Source organism: Perca flavescens, chromosome 9 (assembly GCF_004354835.1).
Source record: "Perca flavescens isolate YP-PL-M2 chromosome 9, PFLA_1.0, whole genome shotgun sequence".
Classification (NCBI taxonomy): domain Eukaryota; kingdom Metazoa; phylum Chordata; class Actinopteri; order Perciformes; family Percidae; genus Perca; species Perca flavescens.
The window spans coordinates 1,133,184-1,157,706 of NC_041339.1; the positions used below are offsets into that span (position 1 = coordinate 1,133,184).

General features: G+C 40.3%; 2 protein-coding genes across 6 annotated transcripts; one reads left to right on the forward strand and one right to left on the reverse strand.

The window, feature by feature from the left end:
- The first annotated feature begins 561 nt into the window (after window positions 1-561).
- Window positions 562-9,045, forward strand: cnga3a (cyclic nucleotide gated channel subunit alpha 3a). Of its 2 annotated transcripts, XM_028587877.1 has the most exons (8): window positions 562-741; window positions 3,513-3,637; window positions 3,886-3,975; window positions 4,733-4,906; window positions 6,503-6,688; window positions 6,832-6,933; window positions 7,021-7,127; window positions 7,204-9,045. In XM_028587877.1, exons 2-8 carry the CDS (start codon window positions 3,537-3,539, stop codon window positions 8,598-8,600), a joined length of 2,157 nt encoding a protein of 718 aa, XP_028443678.1. In that variant the 5' UTR covers window positions 562-741; window positions 3,513-3,536; the 3' UTR covers window positions 8,601-9,045. The 2 variants fall into 2 exon arrangements, with proteins under 2 accessions (XP_028443678.1, XP_028443677.1); XM_028587876.1 differs by lacking the exon at window positions 6,503-6,688.
- A 1,008-nt stretch (window positions 9,046-10,053) lies between these two features.
- ube3a (ubiquitin protein ligase E3A) lies at window positions 10,054-23,663 on the reverse strand. Of its 4 annotated transcripts, none has more exons than XM_028587930.1 (11): window positions 23,383-23,663; window positions 21,992-22,038; window positions 21,420-21,679; window positions 18,606-19,816; window positions 18,265-18,409; window positions 16,563-16,768; window positions 14,149-14,313; window positions 12,887-13,042; window positions 12,724-12,797; window positions 11,777-11,920; window positions 10,054-11,121 (listed from the first exon to the last, which is right to left on the reverse strand). In XM_028587930.1, coding segments are annotated over exons 2-11 (2,484 nt in total). In that variant the 5' UTR covers window positions 21,994-22,038; window positions 23,383-23,663; the 3' UTR covers window positions 10,054-11,000. The 4 variants fall into 4 exon arrangements, with proteins under 4 accessions (XP_028443731.1, XP_028443729.1, XP_028443730.1 ...); XM_028587928.1 differs by having other exon boundaries at window positions 21,420-21,727; XM_028587929.1 differs by having other exon boundaries at window positions 23,366-23,663.
- Between the last annotated feature and the right edge of the window lie 860 nt (window positions 23,664-24,523).

Genomic DNA, 24,523 nt, shown 5'->3' on the forward strand with positions numbered 1-24,523 from the left:
GTTTAAAATGTCTGCATTCATTATGTCTGTAAGCCCCTGATATATTCCCCCCCTCACCCCAATTGGGCTAAAGTGCTGTCAATCTGACAATTTTCATTGGATCAGAGTACTGTCACTGCACTGCCTGTTCTGCCAATTTCCCAGGCCTTGTCACATGACCAATTCATGTTTCCATGATGACTATCCAAAATTCTGATACCATGGAACCAGCACTAGAGTTGTGGCAGACTGAGCCTATAGAAAATGTGTATTGTTGTATTAAAATGAAAACAAGTGAAATTAATAATGAATGTGACATTTTATGTGATGTTTTATTTAGCAGAATTACATTGTGTTGTTCTATCCTATTCAATATTTCCTTTATTTCTAAGCAGACTTTCTATGCTGTATTCTGATCAAATGTCCCCCCCCCCCCCACAATCCTGGAATCGCCCCTGCTGACGATGCAGACTAGTTGGAGTTCGGGCTGGGAGTTGTGGCCAGTGATGGACAGGTCGCCCCCCCTCTGATCTGGGACCGGTGAGTTGAGCCAACTCGGTCTCCGGCCAGCAGAGCCGCCGCTGCCAGCCATGGACAGCCGACATCGCTGTTCTTTGTGACGCTGTGTTCGGATCGGAAATATTCCGCTGGAGAACTGTATGACATTAGTGTTTTTCAAGATGGGATTATACAGAAGCGATCAGAGGGGAATTGCTTGTTTTGTCAGAATACAAAAGTCAGCGTGAGACGGCTTCTAACGGGGTGAGTTCTGAATGCATTTACTCTGCCATCTGAGACTTAGCAAGAGTTTCTGATTCATTTTGATGCAGATTTTATAAAAGAAATCTGCATCAGTTTCTGTCTTTTCATTTCGGATTCTAAGCCGCTCTGAAGTCTGTCGCAGCATCAGGTATTCCAAGATGCTCGATTCAATTCCCACTAAAGCTGTCAAGGCTTCAATATTTCTTTTTCTTTTTTACACGCGCTATTATTTCGAAGCGACTTGTTCAAAAAGTCCCAAAATGCGGAGTTACAGCAAACACAATCTATAGACTACAGAAACTCTTGTTGAGTAGCCTATTCACAGAGAACATATTGATACATGAAGGCGGATATTGTCAAGCATAACAAGATAGTACAATTCAATAATCATTATTATTAGTCATGTAGCTATCCAATAATAAGTGTATTAGTTAAACAGGACAGGCCTGAAAGCTCATTCAACATGTGTACATTTGTAGGAGAAAGACCTTTCTAAATTGTTAAAAATCAACAAGTGAGTTTACATTAAAACTGGATTTAATGAAAATAATGAGTTATTGCAGGCATACAGCAGGCATATATGAGGGAAGAGGATGTCTTGATGAATACACCTCCTTAGCACAAGACTCAAGCCTCTTAGTCTTGATACATGGGTTCAGCAGAGCAGCTAATCTCCGGCAACAATGACATTGGTTTTTAAGAGCCTTTTTATTGTACACATTCAGAGGACACACCTTACATAATTACACAGGAGGTCACTGAATCAAAGCATTATTAATACAATTAAAACATTTGTTCAAGAAAATGTCAGCATCAGATAATCCAGAGACTGAGATTTGGCTTGCAAGTACCAGCAGTCATCATATTGAAATATCAGATATGAGTCTGGCTCAGCTAAATTCAGTTCTGTTAAGATAGATAGTGGACATGAGGACACAATACCTTTTCCCAACATAGTGTAGTTTATGAACTTTTTATGTTCAAATATCTGTGAAAAACACTGCTATATTGTACATTTTCACTTGAATGCAAGTATGTCATCGTCAGGGCTTTTTGAATGAATATTAGTATGATTAGAAAATTCAAATGGAAGATATTTTCAACAAAATGCACCAAGTGCTTTGCATTGCACCATCATCCTCTAGTCTGTGACTTAATCAAATTGTGGTTGTCATGTTTGAAAGCAAAGGCAAAACATAGAAACACATGGCTCCCCAAACACTTCATTCTAAATATGTATTCTCGGGATCAAGAAAAGTGCTGCGTGGCTCGGAGATGATGATGATGCAACGACTCACATTTCATGCACAGACACAGTGTTGGCTTTACCTTTCCTCACCTTCAAGCACTCGGCTTCTTGGTGATTCTGCCACAGTGATTTAATTTAGTGGGGGTTGGTTAACTCCCTGGTATTAGCACTAATCTACATGTGTGCACGTGTTACAACCACTGGTGTTCCCCAGAGATCAGGGAGTCATTATACAGCCGACAAAAAAACTATTATTTGAGGCAAAAAGGACATCACATTTTTAGAATTGTAATTAAGAAATTTTCTCAAGTTTCCTCGCAACTGCTGGAGGAATTGTGGAGCACAACTGGATAATTATACACAACTCTTCTGGTCTCAAAAATTAGAAAACTACTGTAAGGAAATATTCCAAGCTGTAAGGGAGGTAATACATGGTGATATCCCACAAGATCCAAGAATCTCCCCGCTAGGAATGATACCAGAAGGGGTAGAAGAAAGAAACCAACTATATTTACTTTGAATCTTATTTACAGGAGTTATGAAATGTATTACCTTGAACTGGTTAAGCCCAACACCCCTGACTAGAGTTTATGGTTACAAAAAGTGAGAGAGATATATAAAATGGAACACATAACACACTTATTGAGGCGTCAAAAGCCTAAATTAATTTAAAAGAATGGGCTCCAGCTATGATGCTACTTATGTAATAAAATAAGCCATAAGGGTAGGGATCTGTTTTGCCTGTCTTATTAATTTACTATTTGCTGTGTTTATCTTATTTGGTTTTGTTTTTATATTCCTTTGCTTCAAGCTGTACTCTCTGATAACTTTGAAGTATGGGATTATGATGATGAATAGGATGTATCGGATATGAATTCATAATGAGATCCAGATGATACAATATATTTTATTGTCATGATATGTGCCATACTGCATTGATACTGAGAAATAAAAAAAAAAATGAGTGCAAAATTTTAATTGTCTCAAAAGCCTAAAATCCATCTGCGATACATCAAATTACAAAAATAAGACTTTTTTTTTGTAACGCAGTTCCTGGACTCTTAACGGGAGAATATGGCTGGCTTGGCTGTTTCTCCAGACTATACCTAGAACTGAAAATACCTAGAACTGAAAAGAGTCACTGTCCTCAGCATGTACAGTGGGACCTGTTCTGTACGTGGTGCTCTAATAGACTTAACCTGCTGTATTCCAACTGGACATAGCAACTGCAGTCTACCTGTAAGCCATAGCTTAGTTATTTTAAAAAGCAGCTGATCGTTCACAGAGCGAGAGCACTGATCCTGTTTAGTGTTAAGGACATAATGAGGGTGTATTTTTAGAGGCTACTCTCAGACAAACAGTGAAAAGTGGTGTTCAGTAAACACATCCACAACCACCAGCTCTCATGAGGGAAATAATTGTTTGTTTTTTTGCTGTATGATTTCTGGCTTGTAAAAAGTGATGTTTATGTCATAAAGTTGCAGTCTGATAGTGTTTCCTTTTCTGTATCTGTGTGCTCTAGGCCAGCAGAGCCAGACACGACGACATGGCAAAAATCGGCAGTGAAATCTCACTTTCAACCAGGCAGTGGTTGCCCACCAACAAGCCTGGTGATGAGCTCGCTGTCATTGAAAATAGGGACAGCAGGTCTGATATCACCATGACATCTTAGGATTCAAAATAATGGTTAAAAATTCACTGTGTGCTACTTTCAAATCAGGATTTTGGGGAACTTATGACTACTTTTCTACCACATTGGCACCTTTTGTGTTGCTTTAACCGTTCTGACAGCTGAAGACACATTTTCTGTACCTTTGACAAAAATGTGTCAATTGGAAATCACATGATCGTCAGCATATCACTGTAATTTGTTTTCTCCACCTGCTGTCTGGTAGGGCTCAGTCTCTTTGTGAAGACAACTCAGAGAGAGCGCAGCCTTCAGAGTCCCACAGAGACTCCGTTACAGGTGCTGGGGCAATGGCTAGGTAAACTTCTGTTGTATTTTCAAGTTCTTAGTTGGTATACCAGTGGTGGAAAGTAACTAAGATAATTTACTTAAGTACTGTACTTAAGTAAGTTTCCATTTTATTCTACTCCCCTATATTTCAGAGATAAATATTGTACTTACTCCACTAGATTAATATGACAACTAGTTACTGGTTTAATTTCAGATTAAGATTTACATACAAACATAACACAAACAGACACATGATGAGCTTATAAAAATACAACACATTGTTAAAAAGAATAGACCAGTGGTTTGGGCTTTTAACCCCTTACCAAAAGATAAAAAGCATGTTTCTTTTAAATAACTGTCTGAGGCCCAAAAAGCTAGATTCAGTCCAAAGTCCAAAAAATGAATACAAATACAGAAATTTGTTTTTTCTTATGTCCTCTCCCCTATTCCTCTCACGAAAGGCTTGTATCTTGTGACCATTTAAGGCGGCCTGACCCTTAGATTGAGAACCACTGGACTAAACTACCTAAATGTATATAAAGTAGAATAAACCCCTAGACCAGTAAAATGATGCTTACATATCAATGCATCAGTATTACTAATCTTGTAATGTAATGTAAATTTATATTATTAATGAAGTATGTTTGTATTATTGTACAACTTTTACTTAAGTAAGCTATAGGATCTGAATACTTCCTCCACCACTGGTATTTATAGATTCTGTTACATTCCTAGGCTAGATGGGTGTCACGTTGTTCTGTTTGTCCCTCCTGCTAACCTTCTAGGCTCTCTTACTTCTTCTTCATGCTGTGGAACTGGGTGTCTCACAGAGTGCACCCCGAAACAGAGATGCATGACTCTTTCCTGGAGCGCTTCAGAGGCCCTGAGCTCAAAGACATCTCCAGTCGAGAGAGCACTGCCCAGTCCGTGGGCCACAACGACACAACCCGGAAGAGAAAGTAAGTACTGGTCAGTGGCTTAAAGTTTCATTTCCAGGCCTCACAGTGACAATGGTTCCTTTTGTTTGAAAAATTTCAAACAATACCCACCACAGAGGACAAGTAATCTATGAGTAGTCTCACGTTGCCAGACCTTCCTCCACAGTGCTGCGGAAGAGGGTCTGGCTAGTCCACACAACATTCCTGGATGGGAGAAAAACCTGCTCTGGTTTATTGGCATTTCTTTAAACCAATCACAATCGTCTTGGGCGGCGCTAAGCGTCGGACGCAAATACAGTGCCTCCGCAAAATGCCTCCGGGAAGGAACTTGTTTTGGTGGAACGTGCATGTAGGGAGGGAAGCTCTGGAATTAAAATGGCTGTCGAATGTGTGGTGAAAATTGTACTAAAAAATGCCAACACAAAGAAATGCGGAAGATGTGGGACATCCGGCGGAACCTCCGGCGGCACTGGAACTATCCTGTAAATAAAACGTCGTCGATATAGACTAATCTATGAGTAACAATCATTCCTCAAATCTTTGATGCGTCAAACTCCACTGAATGGAACCAGAAACCATGCTTAAGTCATAGTGAAACGGAAGTTAGAGCATATTTAGCTTGAGTTACGTGACATATTTCTGGTTAACTGTATTCCTTAAAAGCGAAATACAGAGCTGTGGTGATACACAGAGCTGCAGAGGACTGTGGCCCGCCACACAAACCTCCCTCACCAGCACGGTTAGATCAGGAGGAGGAGGAGGATATGCAAACATAAATCCTACCATGATATTTCACATTTAATTGGTGTTCAAGATGCATTTAACAAGAAATAAATGAATAATCAAAACAGGGACACAGGATAAGAACTTGGTATTTTGTATTTAACTGTGTTTGCAAAGACAAAGAGCTTTAATGTTTGACACTGTCAGGGTTACCTGTGCCAAAAAATCTCCTCTTATTTCTTTCCAAAGTCTTGCCAGTAAGTGGCCGCTAGCTACTTACAACATGAACAACTGCAACAACACAGACGAGTAAGTGTGTGCATATTTGTGTCAGAAAATAGAGTGAATATAGAATAGAACGTAGATTTTTTTTGAAAAATAGATTATGCTGGACATTAGTAGCATCTTTTGTATCATGTAGCTAATGTGGTATATTGTGCAGTAGCTTACAGCGCAGAAGTTCTTGAAACAACATGTCTTCCAATTCCCCATTCCTTTTTGGTGTCTCCTCCTGCATCGGATAGCTAGATAAACCCTCTGGCCCTTTGCTTGTTTTTTGTTGCAAGTTATGATGTGGGTTGTTCCGATTTAACCTTCGGCGGAATAATGGGACATGAAATGTACAGGCGAATTCTGATATTTAGCCAACAGTAGTTTGAAGTGGTAAACTGAAAAGAAGACATGGAAACTATACCTGTATTATGATGCCATCTGCTGGACAAATGTATGACCTGCACCAGATCTTCCAACAAAGTCTTGAATCCAAAACTGTGAAACTTCTACTAGACCCTGTCGACCCTTCATGTAGTCTGGTAGCCAGCCCTCCGATAGCCCCTCATAGACCACCTCTGTCCTTCTTCACCACCATAAAAAAATGTAACTTGTGATCCATAGCAAAAAAGAGGACAAAAAGGAGGAGATTAAAAAAGATGAGAAAAAAGACGAGGAGAAAAAAGACGAGAAGAAAGATGGGGACAAGAAGGAAGAAGAGAAGAAGGATGAGAAAAAAGAAGAGAAGAAGGATGAGAAAAAAGACAAGAAAGATGATAAGAAAGACGATAAAAAGAAAGAGGCGCCACCGTAAGTAAACCATTAGATACAGCATGTCTATTGAGACATGGAAATGTGATGAAATAAAACAAACATCTGTCTGTTTGATACTAACTGTACGTAAAATTAATAAGATATTGCGACAACTTAAAGTCATGTTGAGTTGTTTTTAGGAAAGAAATCTGGATTATGGATCCAGCCGCAGACCAGTACTACAGATGGCTGACCGTCATCGCAGGCCCAGTATTTTATAACCTGTTAATGATTGTAACAAGGTATTTAACATTTGACATGCTTCAAAATGCAGTCTTCACTTAGTGGGCCATATACACAATTTAAAATGAATCCGCCTTGTCTTCTAGAGCCTGTTTTAACGAACTGCAAGACACATATACAAAACTCTGGATATTCTTGGACTACACCTCAGACTTCATCTACTACACAGATACTTTTGTCAGATCAAGAACAGGTGGGATTTTTGTCTACACAAATTTGTGTCCATTGTAGTTTTGGATTTGGCTCCTAATTTTGTGTTTGTCCCTCAGGTTACCTGGAACAAGGCCTGCTGGTAAAAGATTCCAAGAAACTGAGAGATAAATATAGAACAACATCTCAGTTCAAATACGACATGATATCAATGATACCCACTGATCTGCTGTTTCTGAAATTCGGATTCAACAACCCTGAGTTCAGATTCAACCGCCTTTGCAAAATATCGAGGCTTTTTGAGTTCTTCGAGCGGACTGAAACCAGAACTAGCTTCCCAAACTTGTTTCGTATCAGCAACCTTGTACTTTATATCCTTGTCATTATCCACTGGAATGCTTGTTTGTTCTTTGCCATTTCAAAAACCATTGGTTTTGGATCTGACACATGGGTATATCCCAACATCAGCCACCCGGAATACGGCCGCATGGCCAGAAAGTACATCTACTCCCTGTATTGGTCCACACTGACCCTCACCACCATCGGAGAGACCCCTCCACCAGTCAGGGATGTTGAATTCCTCTTTGTAATCGCTGACTTCCTTACTGGTGTGTTGATCTTTGCTAGTATCGTCGGTAACGTTGGTGCCATGATCTCCAACATGAATGCCTCTCGTGCTGAGTTCCAGGCAAAGATCGACTCCATAAAGCAGTACATGCAGTTCCGAAAGGTCACCAAAGACCTGGAGGCCAGGGTCATCAAGTGGTTTGACTACCTGTGGACTGAGAAGAAGACCTGTGATGAGAAGGAAGTTTTAAAGAACCTCCCAGACAAGCTCAAGGCTGAGATTGCCATCAATGTCCATTTGGATACGCTGAAAAAAGTACGTATCTTCCAGGATTGCGAAGCTGGTCTTCTGATTGAATTGGTGCTCAAGCTGCAGCCACAAGTGTTCAGTCCTGGAGATTACATCTGTAAGAAGGGAGATATTGGCAGGGAGATGTACATCATCAAGGAGGGGAAGCTAGCTGTGGTGGCAGATGATGGAGTCACTCAGTTTGTAGTGCTCAGCGATGGCGCATACTTTGGGGAAATCAGTATCTTGGGAATCAAGGGCAGTAAAGCAGGCAACAGAAGAACAGCCAACATCAGAAGCGTAGGATACTCTGATCTCTTTGCCTTGTCCAAAGACGACTTGATGGAGGCTCTCACGGAGTATCCAGATGCCAAAAAAGCTCTGGAGGAGAAGGGGAAAGCCATGTTGATGAAAGACAACATGATAGATGAGGCAGTGGCCAACGCTGGCGCCGACCCCAAAGACCTGGAGGAGAAGATCGAAAAACTGCAAGTAAACCTGGAAGTCATGAAGACCAAGTTCGCCCAACTGATGGCGGAGTTCACCTCCAACCAGACGAGGATGAAGCAGAGGGTCACTGAGATGGAGAACAAAGTGAAATCCATACAACCACAGGACCTGTCAGAAGTGGCGGCCGACAAAGATAAAAAAGTCCAGTAATGTGAGAGATATCTGAGGACTTTACAGGAAATGAAGGGATTTTTCATTTAGAATAGTAGAGTGACACTTTTTAAAGGACCATGTTTATATTAATTTATACATCTGTTTATCATCACAATGTGTCAAATTGTGTACAGTGTATGCAGCAACTATTTTTGTGTGCATGCTACAATTGACAATGTCATGGTGTCACGAAACACCTCGAGTATCTTGATCAGAAGCACTTGTGTATGCAAACAAAGGCTTTTCATAGCCAAAGGATTTTTTTTTCCTGATCAGTATTAACATTTTCCCCAGAAAACATATTGATCTATGTGTTAAGTACAAATTACAATTCCTACTCAATAACAAAACTGCAACAACCATTTGATACTGTATGTGAATGTACAAAACAAACCCAAATGCTCTTCTGTTTAAAAGTTATCAGCATACACTATCAGTTGTAAATGACGATGTTATATGTAAATAAACATTCAATGTTAATATAACATATACTGTGTCTAGATTGTCCTTTTGTAGGTAGAGAGAAGTCGAGTGATAATTGTCTTTGGGTTTGTCCCTATGATCGATCTCTTTCACAATATGTGATCCAGCTTTAAAAAACTTTTTTTTTTCCCTTCAACCTGGACACTATTTTAACATGTTTTTGTGTCCAAGTGACTGGTGTGACCAACAATCTTTGAAATTTAAGCGAGAACGCTGCAGTGGGCTGCTGTGAAACAAGCTACAATGTAAGTTCCATTTACGTCCACTAAAAGTGCTTGTTTTGCCACGGACATACTCAGATTATTATTCTTAATGTGCCACAAGTTTATAGAAAGGATCCCTACAGAGATAGACCTTTTTGTTAAAGAGTAAGATCCTTTTAGTTTAACATGAAACAGCCCCGAAATCACCATCACCAAACCCACCAGACTGCGTTTAAATATAGAGTGCTTTTATCATCGTAAAACACACTTCATTAAAAGTCGACAGAAACAAAATAAAACTATCAAAAGCTGTCTTGGTTCATCTTTCCACTGTTCCAACAATCACCACTCTGGTTTCGGCTTAATTAACTAATTTACATGTAAAAATATGCTGACTGTACATGTAAAAGTATTGATTATTTCAATGGAGTCTGGTAAGTTTAGCAATGGAAATTTCGGAGGGATTTCTGGTGCAAAAATGATCTTACTCTTTAACAAAAAGGAATACCTTTGTTGCCAGTCAGTCAGTGGCAAAAATAGCACTTTTAATGCACATTTTGCCCTATATGATTACATTGTAGCCCGGCTTGCGGCTGCAGGTTACTAGGTGCCTGCTCAATACTGGACCAATTTCAAAGATTTTGGTTCACATTAGTCAGTTAGATACCAATTAATGAGAAAATAGGGTCCAGGTTGAAAATACTTATGTTACCATATGTTGTCAGTGTAAATTCCTTCAATGCATATTAATGACAACGTTTATAGATTTTTTTTTCACCTTTAATTTCTTTGCATAATAGTTGCTTTACATAAGAGTTTCACATTATCTGCACATTCTTTATGTACCTGAGATATTTGGCCAAATAAAACATTTCATGTGACTCTTTTCCTTATATAGGCATTGCACGTTTGGCAACTGCACATTCAAATGTGCAATCAGAAACACCTAATAGCAAACAAACCAAGGGAAGAGAAACACTTTTTTTCAGGATGTGAAAGTCTGAACCGACCAGTCATCCTGAAACCCTGCAAGCCATCGAAACCACACTATCTGGTCAGGTTCACTGTTTCACAACACACAGTATTCATTTTATATGTAGTACAAGAGGCACAACACAGAAATACTTCAAAATGACCTTTAGGTTAGTGGCGAGTTTGCTCTCACACTGACAGGAAATAGTTTAAATACTGTATGAGCTTGTCAGTGAGGCTATTTGGGTTAGCAGTAATATAAAATGCTGCAGCTTAATATACTACAATGCCAATCGTTACCAAGGAGCACCATTATGCTCAGTCCAATCCCACTTGTGGGAAGAGAGCCTTAGAACTGAATACTGCTAAACCACGAAGAACTGAAAAACATGAGAAAAGTCAAAATAAATATACTGCTTGTGCTGGCATTCACTAAAACCCTGTGTATAAGTGCACTTTCACAGTTTAACAAATCAAATATTGTTCATGTTTGCCCAGAAACTCAAAAAGAAATACATTATTTAAGTGCCGTTTTAAACTCTTTGGGAAACCTACTGTACTGTACAGTATATGAAACAAACTATCGGAGGAAGTTAGGCCTCAGAGTGAAAGGCCAACAGTGGAGTATGACGGGTAGAGGTTGGTTAGGCACAGGGTTATTGCAGCATTTTGTTTTATGTCATTTCCCTCTTTCCCCTTTTTTTGTTAAAATGCAGTCCGAAAACTCTTTGTGGATCTGTCACAGCATCCCAAAACCTTTGGCATATGTGATGGCCTTGAGAAGTCTCTCTTTCAGTTTTTCCTTGGAGGAGTATTCTGGGAGCAGCAGTGCATTAAAGCAGGTGTGAGAGGTTGGTAACCTGAAAGAGAGGATGAAAAGTAAGGTCGAATGTAAAATGAGACGAGTTTATCGTGTTGCTTTGACAGTTTTCGGTTTGTTCAGATTTCATTTGACAGGCATAGATTAAATAACAAAGACGTAACTGAACCGCAGGGCGTGCAACAGGCGGGGCATTAGTGGAGGGGCTAGAGCATCCAGTCACCCTGTGCAGACTCCTGATCGTATATCAAATCACTACACTATTAACTAACTAAAACAAGGCTACAAAGCTTTGACCCATGTTGTTCATAACTGGACTAAATGAAAAAAAATAACATTTAACTATGTAGACTACTTACTTTTATGGTAGAAGCACAAATATCCAGGAAAAATTACCAAAACAACAAAATCTGTGAGTTGGGCATGCAAGATGCTACGCTTCGGAAACGCTCCCGGTGTGGTATGACGCATGGCGGACGACGGAACAAAACCACGGTGCAGCCAGAACGCGGCGCATCCACGCCTGGTGGAATTGCAGGGTAACTGTCAGTTACTAGTATATTTTTAGGTATGTTGGAGGATAAAATACAAAAATAAAAATGTAAATCTGTCCTCTAAATAAACGAAATGGGGCTGTAGTTGTAAAAATAATAGTAAATAAAACCTCCCAAAAAAAAAAGCTGGCTGTGCGATACCTGTCTGTGTCCGAGCCATTCTTGGCGATGATCATTTTTAATTTGCCGAGCCCGCCAACTGGTGCTCTATCGGTGCCGGTGGTAAACTGAAGAAACAACCTCTTCTGCTCCTCTCCAAATGAGTGAATTGTTTCCCAGAAATCTCTGTGTGCAAGAAATAAAAAACATTAAACAGTAATGATAAAAATCAATGTCCATTTTTTTTCTTTTATGTGACCTGCTGCTTAAAACATGTTTCTTTAAATTATGATTTAAAGCTGGAGTGGGTCATTTTTATAAAGTTACATAGTTAAGTTATATATAGATATATTTGCAAATATTTGTCATATTTGCTGAAACTATCACTATATCCTGGCAATACGTGAGACAGAGTATCTGTGAAAACAATGCACGTTCCTCTGCCTCCCCCTAGTGCTTCTAATGGCATTTGCAAACTCAGATCAGCCGAACTATGCAGCGCTGCTCAAATCTGGCCACCGTGTTGGAAACAGTCGAGCCAACTTTTTTTATTTATTTTACAGCTAAGCAACACACTAAAATGTGTTTCTGAAAACATCTGAGTAGAGAAATAGACAATGCAGTGAAAAAATCTTGAGTCATATTTGATCAGCGCTGCCTAGTTTGACAGATTGATCACAGTTCACGTGCAGTCATTGACATGGCGTTAGAGACTCTGCTCTGATTGGTTGTTTTCTTTATGCCTTTTGAAGCTTGAAAAGCTATGAATTAAATATCCTACATGGCTTTAATAGAAAAATTGATTTGATGCATCGTGATGCATCGAGATATCGAATCGCTGACATGATAATCATAATCGAATCGGGAGATCAGTGAAGAGTCACACCTCTAGTCAGAATACAGTGACAGTTTGAGCAAATGTGACAAAAAAAGTGGTGAACCTTTAACTGGTGTGCTGTGTATGTCGACAAAAGGTAAATGGGACTTACTTGATGATTTGACTGTCTTTGCTATAACCACCATCATATTCTGTTGTCTTTTCAAGTGCCTCAAAGTCAAGTTTCTGTGAAATCCCAAAAGATTGCTCTGTAAGTCATAGAACACTGGCTACAATAAAGGATCAAAAATCTAAATGAAGCATTGTTTCCTCACCCTGCTTCCACAGATAAGCATCTCTACTTCTTCGGGTCTGAACAAATATTTCAGTGGGGACTCATTTGTAACTATTAGGAAACCTTTTTTGAAGGCTTTGAACTGTCTCTCCACGCTCTTGTTCAGTATGTAGTCAGCATACATGTCCACAAACTCCTGTCAAATAGAGATGTAAAAAGAAAAAAACATGTCAAAGTACAACAAAGCAATTGCTCATTATTTACTTCCTTTCATAACTGCAGTAAAAATGAATGTGACTGACAGTGTGTTATGTGTCTTTTAACCCTCGTGTTGTCTCGCCGTCCACCGTGCAACTTTTTGTTTTTCTGGGTCAAAATTTTAAATTAAAACTTCTTTTGGTCATCGCTGTTCCTGATGTTTTGTCACTTTTTCCCCGACATTTTTGAAACTTTTTACCGCCGTTTTTTTATCAACTGTTTTTTTTATGTGCTTTTTTCGATATTTTTTAAGCTTTATCTGACATTTTTTTGACAATATTCTGTTGTAACATTTTTTTTTTTTATTCAAAAAATTGAATAAAACACCCAAATTCAATTAAAGTAGTGAACTGATCATTCACTTTACTTGTGAAGAGCGTTGTAGGGAACCATCCACGTTATTTTTTTTTGACAATGTTTAAAAGTAGCGGTGTTTCTCCTAATTGGGTCTGCAGCCCTGCAAACTGTCAGCTGGTTGGTTTGTGTACAGCAACCATAGCAACGCACAGAGCTGACCGTACGCCGTAAACAGCCAAGGGCCGTAAACTGTCTCAAACTGTGGTAAAAACCCAGATTGAGATGCATATTCCGAATGCGCTGTATACATGTCCAAAGAATGCCTCTAAAACCCAAATAACACCAGAATATCCTACGTCTTAAAATAAATAATTTGTGTGCATGTAAACGTAGTCAATGAAAATCATCGTTAGCTGCAGCCCTATACTAATTAACTTCAAACCTACGTCATTCCACTACCATTAGGAAACTAAAGACGTATCTTTTTAATCTGCCTTTTAATTTGGAGTAATGTTATTGCATTATTTTATAATAAACATTTTATTGTCCCATCGTTGTAATTTTTAGTCTTGATTTTGTTTGAAATCTTTTAGTTTTCATTTTGTGATTTTGTTGTGTGAAGCACTTTGGGCTGCATGCTTGAATGAAAGGTGCTATATAAATAAATAATAGTTACAGTTAATGTAAATGAACATAAGCATGGTTTAGACGGCGCACTGTTGTGGTTTAAATATGCAGACATTTCACCTGTCTATTCTCCTTGGTAACAGGGATCTGGTCTCCCTGCTCCTTCAAGTCATATAAGATCGGGTTTCCAAAAAGGTCTGTGTGTGATATCTGGTAGGTGAGCATCATGTCTTCCTCTACATTGCCGCTATATTGAAGCAACTCCTTCAGACTCTGGTAGAGAGCCTGCAAGAAGAAGAAAGAAGAAACATCTGCTGTTAGAGACATTGTTTTGAGATTTTGGGAAATATGATTCCATACTTTCCTGTCGGGAGTTAGTTGAGAAGACTGATGCCACTCTCATGTCTGTTCGTTAAATATGAAGCTACAGCCAGATGATAGTTATCTTAGCTTAGCTTAGCATACAGACTGGGACCAGGAGGAAACAGCTAGCCTGGCTCTGCCTAAAAGCAACAAAATCCACCTATTTGCACTAAAGCTTAGGGCTGCTTGATTATGGAAAAAATAATAATCACGATTATTTTGGTCAATATTGAAATCACGATTATTTAACACGATTACTCACTAACCTTTGGATATAATGAATAGTGTCCAGGGTATAATCTGTTAGTGTCCTTTATCTCACAGAAAGAGTCTTTGGATCAGAATAAATTCTGTTTTGTGAGTCGGTTCAGCTTTACAGATATCACACATAATTTACACAGCTAATGAACAATTCCAGATACATAACACAATGTGCATCCTACATCACATTTTCACTCACTATGACCACTACTACTGTCATTACGAAACATTGTGACAAAAATAATGTCGCTTATTTACCAAGGAAACATCCTCCACATAGGCGGTACCTTAGAGTAACGTTACGTGAAACAGCTGATTTAACGTCCCTGCTCATTTTACATACAGTTTAACAACTAAACTAAATGCTGAGGGAACGTTACTATGTTTTTTCATGTTGTTTTTGAGCAGTATGCCTATGCGCCGCCACTAAGCTGGAACACGTTTTAAACAGTAAGTGAATACAGCGTGTCGGGGGAACACAACGTTTACTACAGCGGGGGGGCAGTGGCAGAGGGACCGCAGCCGCAGGGTTAGCTAACGTTAGCTGCTCCCAGACAACAGAGTTGGTTTTGCTTTTTTTGCTCACCAAAACGCTGCTGTGGCTCTCCTTCTGCCATCTTTATTCGCGCTGAGTTTTTTAAATTCCAGCGGAGGATATGCACACAACTTGCCTCCCTGACTGTATAGGCTGAGAGAGTTTATGGCCTCGGGAGGGGCGGATGTGCGTGTGCGGATGTGAGCATGGGCGTGTTATTCAGAACACAAGACAAAATAAAAGTGTTCTTGCAAAACAGAACATGGCAAAATAATCGTTTTTTCTCGATTATACTATTTTGGTGATCGTTGGCAGCCAAAATCGAAATTCAATTAATTGCACAGCTCTACTAAAGCTTAACAACATGTTATATCTCGTCTATTTAGGTCCGCGTTCAGACTGCCTGCGTCAGACGGTCTGGCAAAAACGCAGGTCTTTTCATTCATTTTGAATGGGGGTAGTGCAGTTATGCTGGGGCAGGGGGGTTGCCGCAGAGGGGACACTCAAAAAAAACGCAGTAAGCCTGTGGCGAAAAGTTGAGACCGACTCAACATGGAGAAACCCCAAGTCACTCTGCGGTGACCACTCATGTAACCGGAGATCAGACTTAGCGGTGTGTTTTGAGCGAGCTATGGTTTGAGGCGGTGTGAGAATCCCGTACAGGAAACAGGAAACACCACTGCCTCTATCGCTGCCACAAGAACGTTTTAAAACACTATGAGGGTAAAAAAATCTTTCCTGCAACAATAAAGCGCTGGTTATGTCTCGCTGAAATATAAAGTCTACTTGTGCTTTGTTGGGGGGTTTGAGAACACAAGAGGACGTCACACAAACGGGCCGTATTATTGACAATCTGCCTGCGGCAAATCGGCGGATCATTTTTTTGGTGTAAATGCCCCGTAATGCACACAAAAACCAAAGAGTAAAAACAAATTGTTGTTGGGCTTGTCTTCCTAGAGTCTCCATCAGTTGCCTGACAACATCACGGGATGACAAGAGCCAAGCTTGCCGTTTTGGCCTGCTTCCAGTCTTCATGCTAAGCAGTTTTCGGGCTTTAGCTTCAAATTTACTGAAAGACATGAGAGCGACATGAGAGATTAACTTCTCATCTAACTCTCGACAAGAAAGCAAATAAGTATATTTCCCTAAACTGTTTTCCTACAGTTTAGTTAGAAAAAAAGAAATTGCGTTATGCTTGTGGTTTCTTTTCAGCAACTCTAAAAACTGCAGCATCATTTATTTTTTAATTCTACCAGTAAAATTACAATATCATACACATCTTCAGCAATAGGAGATGTCTCGAAAAGATATTTAGAAATACAGAACTGATGTATTGTTTTTCAGTGCATATTAATGTTGGAGAAAGTTACTGTACTGGATGGGAGTCTGACAGGTCCAAGTAGGTCCCTTTCTTGCCCATGAGTTTCCTGTAGACAACCATAGGGAAATGTACGTCCAGGATGCAGTTGTTGTAAATGGCGAGCCCCAAGACGAGTCCAACCAGGGTGTACTGCGCTTCATTCTCCAGTGAGGACGAATTAAACCAAAACAGTTTGGTGTCGTCGTCGTAGCTGAACATTCCTGTTCATAAAGTCAAACAGAGAAAGAGAGAGAAACACACATAAAGTAAAAATTAAATACATACAGGAATAGTTTTTGTTACTGTACAGGTGCATATTTTTCAAAAAATGTGGTTACTTTGTATCCATGTGGACATGGAAAACGGAGCATTTGGGAAACAATGACATCATTTCATTTCCTTTATTTGACAGGGACAGTGCTCATTAATCAACAGCAAAGTAACTGTAAATGAGTCGGATTTAGGTCAACAGGCCAATTTTCATCTGTTGTCCCTGGCCCTCTCCATAATTCGTGCATGCCCATTGTTACTTTGTGTGATGAGGATGTGCCAGATATGAGAGTGGTATTAATCTTCTCATCTAACTCTTGGCAATAAAGCAAATAGCTTTAGCAGGTGCAGATGCTGAGCGTCATGTATCATGAAGGATCCCACCCACCCGGCAATCGATTAATCGGTTTGAGTACATTTTAAGAAAGAAAAGTTAAAATTCTCCAATTCCAGCTTTTCTAGTTTCTTCACTTCTATATGACAGTAAACTGAATATCTCATTGTCTCCTAGGCGCTGGGAAACACTGATCGACATTTTTCACCATTTTCTAACATTTTATAGACCAAACTAATAATATAATCGTCAATGAAAATAACAGTTAGTTGCAGCCCTAATAGGTTTTAGGTTTTTATTTATTATTTTAAGAGTCTATTTTAGCTAAGGCATTGCAAACAGGGGCGGAGCCAGACGTTGTAAACCTTCGGGGCTCAGCCCAAATCTAGGCGGGGCCGGGGGCATGCTCCATTTACGGCAGCTATGTGCACCATTTTTAAAAGCCATTTGATAATAGAATGCCTAAAAATCGTTCATTTGGGAAAAACCTGATAGTTGCCAAGGAAAAGAATCATCCTGTGGAGCCTACATCCTATCCTGTATCTAATTATTCTCCTACTGTCTCCATCATTCTGAAACCAGAACACAACAAATGTTTAAGATGACTCATTTTCACACCTGAAATTCGTATTCAAATCCCCCAAAAATTCTTGTGTATCTATTTTTTTACATAACATAGGGTACGAATTTGACGTAAACAGCATTACTAATCTTGAAACCTATTTTTAATAGAGTTCACAGAATGAATGACGACATTTCCCCAGTAATAGAACTTTTGCTCCATTAATTTGCCGGTCCAGTCTGAGAGACTGAGGGGAAATGACACAAAATTTTAGTTATTATTAAAACCTAAAAGATTCGGGGCTTTTGAGAAGAAATTTGGGGCTGGAGCCCCAGAAGACACCCCCCTGATTGCAAATGTTATTTATTGTGTATGCTGCTGGACCTGGCTAACAGATTTTGTTCCTTCATGTCTTAACATGCTTGAATGACAAACTATCTGAATCTGAAATAAGTATTTCCTTAAATATTGAGCTCTTTATTATCTGAAATAAAACAGGGATACCTTGGAAGCAAATGTAAAAACTGATACATTGTGATTTCATGTCTCACCTATGTCAGGATTGAAAATTTCCTCCAAGACCAACTGAAAGAACTCCTTTGAAACCCCTCCCTCATCTACACCTTGCTCCCCCTCGAACTCAACAAACAGCTGCTTCTTCAGGTCGGACGGGTTCTCCATGGAGATCATCTCCAGCTGCAACACAAGGCGGAGGTTGAATTCATTGACAAATTCATTCTTTGTTTTTTAATACTTTATATATCTATTACATACACAAAAAACTATATAACACACTAAAAGATGGGAAAAATCAAAAAAAGCATAACAGGAAATTTTAGACTTTTTAAGACCCTGCAGAAACCCATCAGTAACATACGGTGCTGTGACTCACTCTGACGAGGGCGTCGTCGATGATGTGATCTCGGCGTACTTTGAGCTTGAGATAGGGGTTGGGCTGCTGGCCCTGCACCATGCTGTAGAGGGCCGTGAGGCGCCGCTCGCTGTACATCCGGATCCTGTTGTCGTAGTACAGCCCTTGGTTCTTGGTGATGACGTCGAGGATGAACGGGCAGCTCTGGAAAGAAAACTTGGTTTCGGCGTTTACTTTGAAGAAGGTGAAATCCTTGTCCATCTCCACCACTTCGTTCAGCGACTCGTTAACAAATTCCTCGAAAGGGATGAGGGGTTTGATGCTGTCCACGGGTCTGACGCCCAGTTCTTTCTCCAGAGGATCGACCCGAGGACCCTTCTTATAGAGCCGCTCCTCGCCCAGCAGCTCATGCAGGGTGAGCTCATCGGACTCGGGGTCTTCCTCTTCGTCCTCGTTGTGCTCCACGTTCAATTCTCCGCCCAGGATATTTGCGTAGAACGCAACTTTCAAACACTGCGTCGCAGCCACCACGGTCTGGTCATCGTTTACCAGATTTTCGCTGTCATATTCATTGCTGACGACTGTGAAAGTGATGAGCTGCTGGAAGGTCTCCATCATACGGCGAATGTGCGGGAGACCGTACGCGGACCAGAGCTTTGACAGCCTGGCGAGCGCGCTCACCGGCAGCTTGCACATGGCTTTGCAGAACTGTGGCAACGCCACTTCCAGGTACTCGGGGCTGTGAAGGTTCCGGTTCTCCAGCACGATGATGAAGATGTTCAGATAATCTGGGTTTGTTTCGTACACGTCAAGGTATTCCAGGTCAAGTTCCATGTTTGGAGTGAGGTAAACGAGTGCGTTTACAAGAGCAGCCTCTACCTGGTCCAGGCTTAGAAATTTGTCGTAGACTCTCCGTACGGCGCCGATATCCACCGTCACCTCGCAAGGGTCGAACATTTCGTTGAGACCCTCGTCTGGTAAAGCAGCAGCAGACGAAGCACCCATCTTCTCCGCAGGTTGCTCACTCTGCTTCGCATGCTTGTCCACATCTGTTGGTTCAAGAGTGTCACGGTTTCCAGTAGGGTTGGGTTCATCCTTTCTGAAACTCTGCACCAAGGCATCTGCACTGGAGAAAATCCTGCCGATGATGCGATTGAGAGCCGAGTAGTCCCCTTTCTCCTCGCAGAAACTCAGGATCATAGATACTGTGTTTTCTGTGAGGTAATGAACATCTGGACCAAAACAGTAAAAAGACAATTGAATTAACACAAGTGAACTGATTTAAAGTCAGTAGCTGTGTTCGAAACCGTTCCCTGTCGCGGAAATAGTGCACTACATAGTGCGTTTGCCATTGTGTAGTGCTGTTCGAATTCTCAGCGGTTAATTTCATTCACTCATTCATAGTCCACTATAAAATACCCACAATGCACAGCTAATTTGAGCATACATACAATGTACCCTACATTTTACTCCACAATGCAATGCGGCCGTGTTTTCCCAGAGGAGAAGAAGAAGCAGGACCCTCAAAAACTGAAAAGGGGAAATGGAACGGTTTAACATTTGAAATTTAACATGCAACCTCAATCCAATCTTTTAATATTCTCCTGAGTGCTCGGTTTGTTTCAGGGACGTATTACAAGTATTTTTGTTTCATGTTTGTTTACATCATGCTGGGCGCACCCGCTTCCGTCACACAAATATCCGTCAGATCTATACCGACGCAACGATGTTTAGAAATGTTCAGTGTAGTGTCCGAAATCTTGTTGGTCGCTCCCTATATAGTTCACCGTTTAATACACACTATATAGCAGAGATCTTCAACCTCAGAGTCACTGCAGGGGGGCCGCCAAATTATTGTTTAATACTTTTGTGAATGTTTTTTTCCCCAAAAAAATGTAAATATGTCTAAACAATATACATTAACATGAATCCGACATATTAGCAAAGATAAATTGGCCTATTCATAAAAAACAATAACATTGCTGATAGACTTACTAGCCTATAGGTAGGGTAGCCATCCAAACATACAGTTCAGCTTAAGGATTCACTGTGACTTCCACATGTATGTTTGACATTTTAAATATGACATATGAATATGTAAAGAATATGTTATATGTTGTAGGGCACCATAAAAAGGTATGTGTATAGGCCACCCTACACGCTACTGTAGGCCCAGTTTATTATGCATCTCTATTGTATACAATATATGTAGTAGGGGGTCCCTGCTTGTCCCTCTTTCAGGTTATGGGTCCTTGCCCTAAAAAACATTAAAGACCTCTGTTATATAGGGAATAGTGAGTGAGTAGTCTTTATCCACAACGTTTCATTTCCAGGATTTTTCAGGTGCCGCCGGAAATTCAGCCGTATGTCGCTCATTTCGGCCAGATGTCCGTCCCCTTCCTCTGTCTCTGTGTTGGCGTTCTAACCTCCGGTGGATTTGTGAGCACTATGGTTAACTGCTCCTCAGATCTCTGCAGGTTAAATCCAGACAGCTAGCTAGACTATCTGTCCAATCAGAATTTTTTGTTGCACAACTAAAACAACCTATGAACGAGCACGTTCCACCAAAACAAGTTCCTTCCTGAGACTATTTAGCAGAGGCACCGTGGCTCCATCTGGCACTTAGCGACGCCCAAGATGACTGTGATTGGTTTAAATAAATGCCAATAAACCAGAGCACGTTTTTCTCCCATCCAGGAATACTGTGTGGACTAGCCAGACCCTCCTCCGCAGCGCTGTGGAGGAAGGTCACGCAATGCAAGACTAGTGAGTGAATGAGGGAACGGTTTCGAAAACCGCTAGTGTCCATGAGATTCTGAGTCAGTCTTCCAGTACCTGAGAAGTTCTCCCTGGTGGGACAGACGTCCGTACTGTCCACATGAGGGTTGTCAGAGTCTTTCTTGGAGGGGTGAGGGTTACAGAGTTTGGCATTAATCTTAAACAGCTCGAGCGCTTTGGCAGCCGCTGAATTGTTATCCAAAGGTTGGAAGTCACGGCATGATGCGCAAAACTCATTCGCGCAGTCGCCATTTCCACAGCCGTCAGTTAACTGCCGAAAGTAGCGCTCAATTAGATGCTTTGCAGTCGCTCTGTTCCTGCGTGACATATTTAAACAGGCAGTCAGACTGATGGTTCAAAGTCATCTGTGGTTAGAAAAAAAGCATAAAAGATTCTTGAAATGCAAATAATAAAAAAAACTAAATTTGGCGGAATGAACAGGCACATTTACACGTGTGCTTGTTTTAAAAGGCTACGACATAATGACAGAGATGGAATCACAGGTAAAGAACATCAGAGGGTTCAACTCTTGGAATGGAAATACTAGACTAGAAATATTAGACTAACTAATTGCATGTATATTAGCTAAATTAGCTACTTGTTGAGCGCATCCAAATAGAGTGACTTACATTCGGCTGGATTCAGGTACACGTCTGCAGAGCCAATGGACAGTCCTCTGAAAGAAAAGTTCAGCAATGATGTCAACCTTTACTCAGCCTACTGTAAATACACAGCCTATAATAAAAGAAGACAATGAGTTGACCAAGATTATTTTATCAGTTGACTAAGACATTTTTAGAAAAAAATGTTCTAGTTCCTATTCATCTTAACTGAAAATGGGCATGTTTCTCGTTTACCTCGACTGACACCAGATTTCTGAGGCAGATACTGATATCACTTTTTGAGAATTTAAAAAAATCTGATAATGATACAGCTGACATTTTTGTTTCTTTATTCACAACAACATGAGCCAACATGTGAACCCCTACATTAAAGTGTGTAAAGAATTGTGACCAAGATGTGGAGGTCATGTTGTGCTGTTGAATATGTATCCACAGCTAAAAAAATAAATAAAAAACTGCTTATTATGGAGCCAGAAAAATGTTATGCTCTTGATTAAATAGTGTGTGCGCTCTTGATTTTATATTGTTTTTGGCTTTTAAGCTCTGTCCCTCGCCGCCCAAAGCCACTCCTTCATGAAAAATATACAGCAGGTGTAAAGGTTAACTGCTGCCTCTGCACACAGGACGTCTGAACATTATCAGCCATCTTCACTCTGCTCTACAATGTTTCTGTAGTCTGAAGTCAGTGAAATGTTCGCATGTTAGGCTACTGAATAATCACATTATTTTTATTTATCATTAAAAAGCTGTAACCTACACATGGTATAGTGTAATAATAATGCCTCAAAATTAAGAATGGGCATATTTAAGCAACTTGTTCCACTAATCAGTGACATGAAACATGTTGGCTGTGGCTATTATTTTGAAATATGAATAATATGATGAACACCTTGTGCAAAAAACTGTTTACAGGTCAATAGAATAAGAACACATGCTGCATAGCTTTCTCTCTTCTATGCTTGTCAGCGAGCTGATTTATTGACTATGCGTTTTGATTTTTAACTGTAGGCTCTTGTTGTTTTTCCAATTTTTTCTCTCTCTCCATGACACCTTCCGGCCACCGTACCTTTCGAAACACTGACTAAGCCAACAAATAACGTCTTATTTATCAGTGCATTAACGTTAAGCCTGTTTGAGTGACATGTATTAGTTAGTTGCCACATTTCACCACTAATGTGATATTGCACAAGCCTGACAGCTGACTATGGCTAGCTGTGACACAGCATTGGCTTTTATTGGTTAGAGCAACTTTATAGTGCGTCCTGCTTTTTCTGCCTCGACCTATCTTATTATCAAATGAATAAACAAGCTAAGGAAGTGAACACAACATAAAACAATGTTAAATTCAGTGTCACGTCTCGGCCAGCTGTGGGTACTGACCTGTGATATGGGCTAACCTTATAGTCCTGTCTGCAGCTCTGTCAGTGACAGTGCAAAAACCCTCCAGTGTCAGTCGGAGAGCTGCTGTTTGAGCCACGGTCACGTCACGTCACGTCACGTCGCGTCGCTCCGATTCTAACCGCTTGAAATAGCGCAGCGACCCGTCGTCTGTACACGGCTTAACAACGACAACGTTAGCAAGTCCTAGTTAATACTTTCTGTTTGGAAATCAGAGCAAGCTATTCTCTCCTACCATCTTGTAAACAAGAGCGCGATGTATCCCGACATGCAGCGCGAGCCTGTCAAACATCATGCCCCCCAGCGCACCCTCCCACCTCCAAGACTCACAGAAATGAATATTCCCCTTACAATATAATATGGCAACTTTTACTCTCTCCGATATATATATATATATATATATGCAAGGACAGCTATATATATATAGCTGTCAAATAAATGTAGTGGAGTAAAAAAGGCAATATTTCCTTATGAAATGCGGTAAAGTAGCCTACAATTAGCTACTCAAGCAAACTACATACACCTCAAAACTATACTTAAGTTAGTAGTACTAACAGTAGTTGCCATTGCGCATGTGTAGCAGTAATCCATACAGAAACAAACGTTTGCTATTGTTGTTTTGTATTTTTTCGACATTTTGTCGTAGACCTATTGGCTAATATTAAATCCTAAATTACTACATCGGCTAGTCCTGCCTCTGACTTCTGCACGCTGAATACATATCACGAGCAGAGCTGTTTATTAATTCAGAAATGCAAAATCAGAGTAGCACACCTGCATTAACGCCTCTGCAAAGATGCACACATACTGTAGTAGCAGAAGTCAAAGTGCCGACCAAGGCCAATAGCACCACCCATAAGCTGTAAATCATATTATTCATAAACCGTTAATAAAACCTGCCATATATAGCAGGTAAGCTAAGCAAAACCTTGCCATCTCATTCTTCAATATAGGGCCTTGTAAATGATGCATGATCTAATCCATGTGCATGCTCTCATGGTGCTGACGAGATGTTTGTTATTCTGTCAGCGTTGGAGCCTGACACAGAGCTTTACACTTAGTTTCTGTAGCCTACCTATCAGCCCTTTGGGTCATGAATATACAGGGGCTATACGTGGCAATACAGATGGAAACTAGTTC

Bases quoted from the DNA above. Each gene is read 5' to 3' on its own strand.
- cnga3a (XM_028587877.1), top strand. From the start codon at position 3,537: ATGGCAAAAATCGGCAGTGAAATCTCACTTTCAACCAGGCAGTGGTTG. The intron at 6,689-6,831 runs GTAAGTAAACCA...AGTTGTTTTTAG, and splicing joins AAAAAGAAAGAGGCGCCACC to GAAAGAAATCTGGATTATGG. The intron at 6,934-7,020 runs GTATTTAACATT...CTTGTCTTCTAG, and splicing joins CTGTTAATGATTGTAACAAG to AGCCTGTTTTAACGAACTGC.
- ube3a (XM_028587928.1), bottom strand. From the start codon at position 21,690: ATGTCACGCAGGAACAGAGCGACTGCAAAGCATCTAATTGAGCGCTAC. The intron at 16,769-18,264 runs GTGAGACATGAA...CTTTATGAACAG, and splicing joins AATTTTCAATCCTGACATAG to GAATGTTCAGCTACGACGAC. The intron at 12,798-12,886 runs GTGAGGAAACAA...GGGATTTCACAG, and splicing joins TGCTTATCTGTGGAAGCAGG to AAACTTGACTTTGAGGCACT.